General features: G+C 41.7%; 5 protein-coding genes across 5 annotated transcripts in view, besides 5 other annotated features; all 5 read left to right on the top strand.

The window, feature by feature from the left end:
* Window positions 1-238: 238 nt before the first annotated feature.
* TraAM80_08600 (uncharacterized protein) lies at window positions 239-649 on the top strand (the record flags this gene model as incomplete). Its single annotated transcript, XM_029385343.1, has 1 exon — window positions 239-649. The coding sequence occupies one exon, from the start codon at window positions 239-241 to the stop codon at window positions 647-649; it is 411 nt and encodes a 136-aa protein (XP_029234812.1).
* Window positions 650-742: 93 nt separating this feature from the next.
* Window positions 743-771: a sequence feature (A-rich).
* Window positions 772-3,175: 2,404 nt separating this feature from the next.
* Window positions 3,176-3,200: a microsatellite.
* A 90-nt stretch (window positions 3,201-3,290) lies between these two features.
* Window positions 3,291-3,318: a microsatellite.
* Window positions 3,319-3,323: 5 nt separating this feature from the next.
* Window positions 3,324-3,373: a microsatellite.
* Window positions 3,374-3,412: 39 nt separating this feature from the next.
* On the top strand, window positions 3,413-5,050 carry TraAM80_08599 (uncharacterized protein; the record flags this gene model as incomplete). Its single annotated transcript, XM_029385342.1, has 1 exon — window positions 3,413-5,050. The coding sequence occupies one exon, from the start codon at window positions 3,413-3,415 to the stop codon at window positions 5,048-5,050; it is 1,638 nt and encodes a 545-aa protein (XP_029234811.1).
* Window positions 5,051-5,902: 852 nt separating this feature from the next.
* Window positions 5,903-7,672, top strand: TraAM80_08598 (cleft lip and palate transmembrane 1 family protein; the record flags this gene model as incomplete). Its single annotated transcript, XM_029385341.1, has 1 exon — window positions 5,903-7,672. The coding sequence occupies one exon, from the start codon at window positions 5,903-5,905 to the stop codon at window positions 7,670-7,672; it is 1,770 nt and encodes a 589-aa protein (XP_029234810.1).
* Window positions 7,673-7,935: 263 nt separating this feature from the next.
* TraAM80_08597 (uncharacterized protein) lies at window positions 7,936-8,364 on the top strand (the record flags this gene model as incomplete). The annotated part of the gene is made up of 1 exon (XM_029385340.1): window positions 7,936-8,364. One exon carries the CDS (start codon window positions 7,936-7,938, stop codon window positions 8,362-8,364), a length of 429 nt encoding a protein of 142 aa, XP_029234809.1.
* A 154-nt stretch (window positions 8,365-8,518) lies between these two features.
* Window positions 8,519-8,554: a microsatellite.
* Window positions 8,555-8,568: 14 nt separating this feature from the next.
* Window positions 8,569-8,617, top strand: part of TraAM80_08596 (uncharacterized protein) — a gene marked incomplete at both ends in the record, with an annotated part of 300 nt that continues 251 nt past the window's right edge. The window contains one exon of the mRNA XM_029385339.1: window positions 8,569-8,617. This exon is cut by the window's right edge and continues 251 nt beyond it. Coding sequence (XP_029234808.1) covers window positions 8,569-8,617 — 49 coding nt within the window.

Here is an 8,617-nt window from a genome sequence, read left to right as displayed (position 1 = left end):
AATGGATAATACTGAAACTTTACATGCTACAAAGTAAAAAAAACAGTAAAGGAAACAATACAACGGTATTTAGGCCTGCTTTGCGACGTTCCTATAGTGACGAAAGGGAAGAGCTGAAATCACAACTCTTCGAGTCCAAAAGAAGGGTAACGATCACAATAAAAAGACGGTTTTGTATTCCCCAATTTTTCAAAGAAAAAAACTCGCGTTTACTCGCAGAGCTCTACAAAAAAGACATATGCTTATGACAGGCAAGATTCCCCACCAAAAGGCGAACCCCACGAAAAAAAAAGGACCTAGTTTTTCACCCGCACACACCCCAGAGAAGGAGAAGCGATATTGTCGCCAGGGGCGAAACACGGCGGACCTCACCCGCAAACAGCCAAGCACCCAGCAAAAGAAAAAACAAGACCGCCCCACACGCCACCCGCGGGGCGCGCTAAACAACGGCCTGCAACCCCATTGTGGAGTGCGCGCGCTGTTTCCCCGCAGGTCGGGGTTGCCCGAAAAATTCACAGCCATTCGCGGGGCGACGGAGAAGCGGGCGGCGCCGGGTCGGTTCCCGCTGAAGGGCGTCGCTGTTTCATGCCGCTCTCGTTGTCTTTTGTACTATTCATTTTATTGGGTCATATTGACTTTGTTTAAATGATTTCTCTTGTTGTTGTTTTTTTTTTTTTGGGGGCCATTGTGGTGCACTCGTTTATTATTATTCTTCCTGTTGGTCCCTGCATGTGGGTGCGGATGTTTTGCTGTTTTTTTTGTTTTGCTTTGCCCTCTTAGTTTGGCGTCATTGTTGTGTGTGTGTGCTTCGCGGATATGTGGCAAACACACGTAATGGAACGACTTAATTCTACTATATAGTTGTTGTTTTTTTTAATTAGTGTGTATCACAAGGTTGTGTTTTATGAACTTGGGTTCGTGGTGACGTTAAAAATAGCAATGCTTTCACAGTAAATAAATAATAAGAAAAAAAATGCATTCACAATGTGCCTTGAGAAATGATGATTATATATGTATATGAGAATGTAAGTTTAAAGATTTAAAGAGTTTTTCAAGTATTTTGGGGGTGAATCTTTTTTCTCTCTGCACTCATAATGTTGTTGTTGTCGTTTGCTTGCCTATTTACCAGTATTATTTATTTTGTTTTCAGTGTGTTTTCTTTGAAGGAGTGGGATGTGATCGATTTTTTTTGTTTTGATGATGAGTAACTTCTGATGCACTCCATTACCTTTCTTTTGTCTACTTTGTTGCTGGTCAGTTTTTTTTTGAACAATCTACTGTGATGGCTGGTGTTGCATTAATACATTGTTATTACTATTTCGATGACTAGGATGATGTTATTGCGTAGTGCTCTTTGTCTCTACTTCTAGTGGTTTTGCCGATGATTTTGTATTGACGTTTTTATGATTTCAATTGCTCCAGCGCATAGATTTATCTTGTGTACGTGCCTCATATTGAGCCGCAGCTACCTATGTTTATTTGGGTCTCAATTCATTTTAATTGTATTGTTGTGTATGTGTTGGTAAGTTGATCTATTTTTTTTATTTGGATTGCCCTTTTTCTGTTATTTTTGTCTTAGTAATGATGAAGATATTTGAGTGGTTAGCTAATAAGAATTATCTGTTTTATTTGTTTCTTTATCTTGTCCCCGTACTTTTTCTCGTTTAACTTAATTTTCTTCTGTTTTTTCTGATTCTATTGAGCTGCGAGGAGGTTGAGGGAAATTATTATTTTTTTTTTTCGCGGAGAGAATTATATTTGTAGAGTTCATTCCTCATTTAGATATTTTTTCTCATATTTTAAACCATAATGAGAACGCTGTCAGTTTATTATTTTCGTTGTTTTGTGCTTTCTTGTAATATCGTAGTGGTTGATGAGTAATATATAACAACGCGTTTCGTGTTGCGTCATGTAATTGGCTTTAGACTTGATATGTAAAATAAAGTTGTATAGTTATAAGGTTAACTTTTTTTGTTGAGGTTGTGTGTTGTTTTGTTTGTGTAGAAGAATTATTTTATTGTTTAGAGGTATTTTCCCCTCCGCTTTTGTGGTATTGCCCATGAGAAATGGTCCTTTGCCATTTGAAGTGGTTGGAGAAATATTTTTTTTTCTTGGTGTTTTTCTTCACAACGTGGAACACTCTCCCAGCTTCGTCATGGAGGGAAATTAATTTACTATGCAATGTTTTTTTTTGTTTTTATGATGGGCGATGCGGTGCTTGTTGTTCCAAAGGTTGGGAGGTGAGTTTTTGGGTAATCAGGTTGTTCGTAGGCGGCACATGTTGGTGGATCATCATTACCAGAGTCAATGCGTGGAGTAGCCTGTTTTTTCTCTTATTGTATCAAGGCTCTACAATTATTTTTCCGACTCTGGCGTCGTTGAACGGGTCATGTAATATATTCCAAAGTTTTGGATCATCATAGAGGTTTCACAGGTTCTCTCGCTGAAGAACTGTATGAGAATGCGTGTGGTTGTTAAGTTTTTTTTTTGTAGTTAGTGCGCTATCCCAGATGAGCTATGGCACTGACAGTGTTAAACGTTATATCATAGTTGGTATCCGTCAGTTTCTTGCCTGGATATCTATACGGAGATTATTATTGTTTTGTTTTTCTTGAATTTTTTAATAATCTGAAACTGTGTTACTAGGGAAGTGTATTTTAACTGTATTATTGTGCCAAAGAATGTTCACCACGTATGGACCGCAAATATTGAAGTATCTAGCTGAATTGGTGTTCTATGCTGCTTGTCGCTGTCGTTGTTGATGTGGCCGCAGCAGCGGTAAATATAAAAGCATGACGTTTGGTATTCTGGTGTTTTGGCCTATTAGATTTTTTTTTTATCTCAGTTGAGAGCATTACTTTGGAACTTGTGGTGTAGGTGGTGCTCTTCAATAGTTTTGCAGGGTTAAATAGGAGTCAGTCCGTGAAGGATTCTCTCCCCTGATAGAGGTGGTTATGAGGATGGTGTGTGTTCAAGATCACTCAACATGTGTGGATGGTGTTTGGTGCTTTTTATTTTTTAAGCGATCTTTTACATGCTCGATCATTTTGTTGCCGGAAGCCGGATTTTTAAATTTCCCAACAGCAAGAGTTTCAGTAGATAAATTTGGTATGTTTTTTGTTGTTTTTTTTTGTATTTACTGGCATTTTCGTCTTGTTTCTTGCGGTGAGAAAGCTTATCATTTTATTATTATTATTATTGGACTCTTGTAAAAATGCATATATGTAGCTGATTATTTTGTTTAGACATGTGCATGTGTGTCCGGAGTATTCAAAAGTTTCTTTTGTTTCATATATATATATATATATATATGTTATACCCTTTTGTTGGTAGTTGCTGTTATTTTGTATTTTATGTTTGTTATTGTTTTTGTATGCCCTTCTAAAAGCATAACGAGGGTATATTGGGGGATATGCATTTTAGAATTTCATCCAAAAACAGTAATTTAGCTTCACTTAGAGGACTTAAAGGTCAGCCGGCATTGAAAGATGGTACCGCAATGAATGTGCTGCAGGAAAATAGTAGTTTTGCTGCTTTTGTAGATCGAATGCATGCTCTTAATCGTGTGTTTCTAGTGAAAAAGAAACGGGAATCGGAAGTGGAGACAGTGTCATGTCCTGCACCAGTGGATATTGACGCTGCAGACAAGGCCCATTTGGCTTATGTTGATGCCGAGTCGAAGTGGTTAGACTGCTGCCTGCGCGAGTTTCTTGAAAGAAGATCCAGGTACGGATCAAGTAGTCGCTTCCTCCTCCGTCTGGTGGTGGTGTTAATAATACTACTTGGATCTTTGTGGTATTGTTGGCCTTTGTGGGAATGCCTCATCGATGTGGAGGCGGAGGCGCATTTCAGAGTTCTTGGAATTTCTTCTAGTGCCTCACCAAATGAGATAAAACGTGCATATCGAGAGGCTGTTAAGCGCTGGCATCCGGATCGGAATCCAAATTGTGACTCTTGCCGTACTCAAATGTTAAAAGTACAACAGGCACACGATGTTTTGCTGGCCCGAGGGAGTCAAAGATTTGAATTGGCTGAAAAATATAGAGAAGAGCTTTTACAGCTCCGTTCTTTGGTGTTTTTTCGCTTGTACGATATGTCTTTTTATGCAGCTCAAGAAATGTACTATTTGGTCCTAAGAACTTGGATGCGACCTGACGATGGTCAAAAAGGTTTTGTTTTGCCTCTTCAAGTGGTATGTCGGACTTTGACGATGGGGATGTTTACAACATATGAGTTTTTATATATTTCTGGTTTTAATATTGTGGTGATTCTTCAAGTATTTTACTATTGCGTCTCTGTGGCAAGGATATCTCTGGCAGAGCGAGAAATGTCAAGAATGGTAAAGCATTCCTATTTTGATTTTTACAGAGAAGCCGTGACGTTCACTGTTGTACCTCTCGTGTTTCATGTTATTCAACGACTCACAGGGAAAACTGAGGTTTCTGGAGAGGATGGATTGGAGTTTTTCTTTCGTCTATCGTTTGGTATACTCTATATTATGTCTCATTTATATCGGATGACTCCAAATGTCTGGGATAATTTTCTCATGAAAAAATGCTCAATTCCGCTCAATTATCTACGATTGCCCGCAAAAAACATTTCTCTTCAAGGTTTTTTGTTCACAGAATTGGGAATTGTATTAGATGACTTGTTCGCTTTTACGTGTCGAGTACCGTCAATATTTCGTTTTACGGTCATTGTCTTGCACGTTATATTTTTGTGTGAACTCGCATGGCTTCCGCATGATGCTCCAGTGACAGTGGTTTTGGGTCGGCGATACGCAAGGAAAGGCGTGAAGGGGAAAAGGGAAAATACAGAGAAAATTTTAAAGAAAAAAACAGAAATTGAAGAGACTTTAAATCTGGATTCCAGGCACGAAGTACCGGAGTCTTCTCAGCATTGCTTGTCTCCAGAGGAACGTGCTCTTGTGGAAAATTTGGATGCTGAGTCAATCACTTGGCTTGACATTGTGGGTACCAAGTATAAACGTAGGATGGATGTTGCTGTGGCGGCTTGCATGCGTCAAAAAGCAGGGCTCCATAACATTTGATCTTGCACCAACCTCAAATCTTCAGGAGGTTGTTTTTGTAAGTATTGTGCAAAGTTCGTCTAATACACAAGCAAAACTGGATGTGCTTTTCCGTGTAAAGGATGAATTGTGCAGCCGTCTTTTGGCCTTCCAGCGAGGTCCTTTTGGGTGCATTCCCTCCGAGGCATCTGAGAATGGGAATCCGGCGGGAATTGTTCGGAGGTGTACAAGGATAACTGGGAAAGAGGGTTTTTGTACCCCTTCTGAGATATGGAGATCAAGACTCTCAGACGCTGAGTTAAAAAGTGATGATGGCGCAGTGACGTTAACCGTTTTCATACTTGTCTTCTTTCTTTGTGTGATAGCATTCGCTCAAAGGTTATCAGTAAACGACTACCTGAGGCATTCATCTGGTCTTTCTTACTTTCATCAGCCATTGCGTGATACGTGGCGGATGTTTATTCCTATGCAGCATCCGCTTAAACAGAATGGTGCGGGTCTGGTTACCATTTTTGGCCATATATTTTGCTTTGTGGATGCTGTAGATGCACTGAGGCACATTTACTCTTAACATATTTGTGCCTCTTTCCCTTCCCTTCGCGGGTGGGCGTCTTCGTGTGTGAAGAGGTAAGAAAAAAGGAAGGAAAAGTGGAGGGAGTGGTGCCCGTAAATGAAGAGGGCAGTGGGGCCTAGTTTTGAGTATTCACGCTTTTATTTATGTGAAGTGTGACGTGGAGGCCTGAAGAGGAAAAAAAAAGACGTTTAGAAGGAACTTTCAATAACCATTTATATATATATTTCTTTTTTTTGCTATGGACTAGGAAGGGGAAAAAGTGTTGTTGAATACATCTAACTGTAGAGAAGTATACATACATGGTTGTTCCACCAACACCAAATGGAGGTGCAGAGCATCCTCCCCAGAACTCGATGTGGCGGACAGGTCTTATTTATGGTATGGTGGCTATCCTCATCTTCTTCTTTCTCGACATGAAAGGCACGAGTCGCACCAGGAGTGATAGCGAATCGGAGTTGAGCGGAGGAGATCATGCAGCAGCAGCGGAGGTAAGCTCACAATATACTCCCTTTGCTAAAAGAGGCGACGTGTACTCCATTCTTATTACATCTGGTAAAGATGGTGTATTTGACGAGGACACATTTTCAGATCTTGTTCTCGATGATAACACCGGCGATGTGTCACGAAAATACACCGTTGATTTGCGTCGATGCCATGCTGAAAATCGCAGCGTAATTCTTATCATTAAAACGAGCATCAGAGGAAAGGAATACTTTCAGGATTTCCCCTTGGTGCGTTACTTGCCGTTTCGACGCACAAGAGAAAAGCAGCATTTGTTTACCAAAAAAGCAACCCCGGGGGAAGACGCAGGTAACACCACCGATGTGGAACCGATGACTGTCTGGAAAGCTTACTTTCAACCATCATTGATCCTAAGTCCCATTGTTGACTTTTCCAGCCCACTTCCCCCAGCAATGAGACCCTACTACTTCATGGACAACGCAACGCAACAATACCTACCTTTAATCTACATTAACAACTTTTGGGTGCTGCGAGATCACTTGGTGGAGGTCAACGCCACAACAGTGGCTTCCGCATTTAATTTCACCATCACAATATCCCCGCGCCCTCTGTGGAAGTTCGCTCTCTATGTTAACTTTGAAGCATCCATGAAACAGCATCAAGAGATGGGTTTAGCGAAGCCTGGGGATTCAGATGAGACCAAACGAATATTCTTGGAAACAAATCCCTATTTTTTGGCTCTGACTGCCATTGTGACCGTGCTGCATATGTTGTTTGAATATTTGGCGTTTTCAAACGATGTGAAGTTCTGGCGGCATCGAAGCAATTTTAAAGGTCTATCGCTTCGTACAATCGCGCTGAATTGTTACTTTCAAACCATTGTATTTCTTTACCTTTTGGACGGTGATGAGACGTCATGGGCCATTCTACTCCCTAGTGGTTTTGCTGTTCTCATTGAGTTCTGGAAGCTCGCACAAACTGTGCGAGTTGTGCGTCAGGACAATGGGTGGTGGTGGGTTGCGTTCAACGACGGTTACGATAGGCGCACACGCAAACACGATGATCTCGCCGTGCGTTATCTTATGTATGCCATGACGCCTGTCCTGCTCTCGTATACCGTCTATTCGGCGCTCTATAACACTCACAGAGGTTGGTATTCGTTCATTATAAATACGCAGGTACGTTTTATTTACTTTTTTGGATTTGCCATGCTAACTCCACAAATTTTTATCAACTACAAAATGAAGAGTGTTGCACAATTGCCGTGGCGAACGTTTGTGTATCGTGCCCTCAATACAGTTATTGATGATCTTTTTGCATTTATAGTGAAGATGCCATGGCTGCATCGTCTTGCATGCTTTCGCGACGATGTTGTCTTTGCCATCTTGTTGTATCAGCGGTGGATTTATCCGGTTGATGTCGCACGCGGTGAGGACCCTGACAGCGACCGTGACGGAGAGGAGAATAAGACAGAAAGCACCACGGAGGCGGAGGCCAATGGGAGTGAGGTGGACGCGGTTGCGAAAGTCAATGAAAAACAGATGCGGCCGTTGAAGGATGCCGAGGAAACACATCCACTCCCTCCAGAGGCAAAAAAAGAGCAGTAAGAATCCACATGACTTCGGCCGCGTCGAGCTAATATGAACGCAGTGGGTTCCAGGGCGACGGCATGCACCAAAAAGAGTATTGTGCCACCCACACCGCTGAATACCACCAAACCAACGAGTTAACGCGGGGTCACGGCGATGTTGTCCCGTGATTGGCATGTGTGAAAGCAAAGGAGCGAGACAGGTGGGAAGAACCATCAATCCTTTCTTTAAAAATATATTATGCCTTTTTCTCCTCTTTCTGCTTTGTAGGAGCTGGGTGGATGGGGAATACAGATAATGGGCAGACTCCGAGTAAGTGTTGCTTAACATCCCCGTTTTTGCACTCCAAAATAGTGCAGCACGGAAACGAAGGGAAGTGTGGGCAGCAGCACTGTCATCATCCCTACCAACTTATGGAAGCTGATCGAGTCGTTACGGGCAAAAAGAGAGCAAAATTACTTTCGCCGTCACCTCAGCTGGACGTGCAGTATGCCCTGCCTGACCCTTCGATGGTGGCAGCCTCAACAAAATGTGCATTTATTCCGGTGAATGGAGGAGGACCATCGCTGGTGTCCCTGAGCAGGGCCATTACGGCCTCAGCATATAAAGACGACGTGGTACAACATCTTATAGAGGCCCTTTCAACGTCGTCGTGGTCCTCTAGTGAAGAGCATGAGGAATCCCTCTTAAATAACGATGCATGCAATTGAAAAGATGGGGGAGACTGCGGTGTTGACACCGTTGCTTTTGGCCTGCTTGAGGCCTGAGGTACTTTAGTATTGCGAATGAGGATACAATGACAACGATTTCACTATTATATATGTTTTTGATACTGCTTTTGTATAAAGAGAAGACTCTTTTGAAGTATGTTTTTTTTTGTTTGTTTGTTTGCTAGTGTGTAAACGGAAAATCCGATGAATGTTTGTAAGATAAATACGCGTATCTTCTTTTTTCTTGGTTTAC

Source organism: Trypanosoma rangeli (genome assembly GCF_003719475.1).
Source record: "Trypanosoma rangeli strain AM80 chromosome Unknown Tra_15.4_contig_00437, whole genome shotgun sequence".
Taxonomy (NCBI): domain Eukaryota; phylum Euglenozoa; class Kinetoplastea; order Trypanosomatida; family Trypanosomatidae; genus Trypanosoma; species Trypanosoma rangeli.
This window is presented reverse-complemented; position numbering and strand designations above follow the sequence as displayed.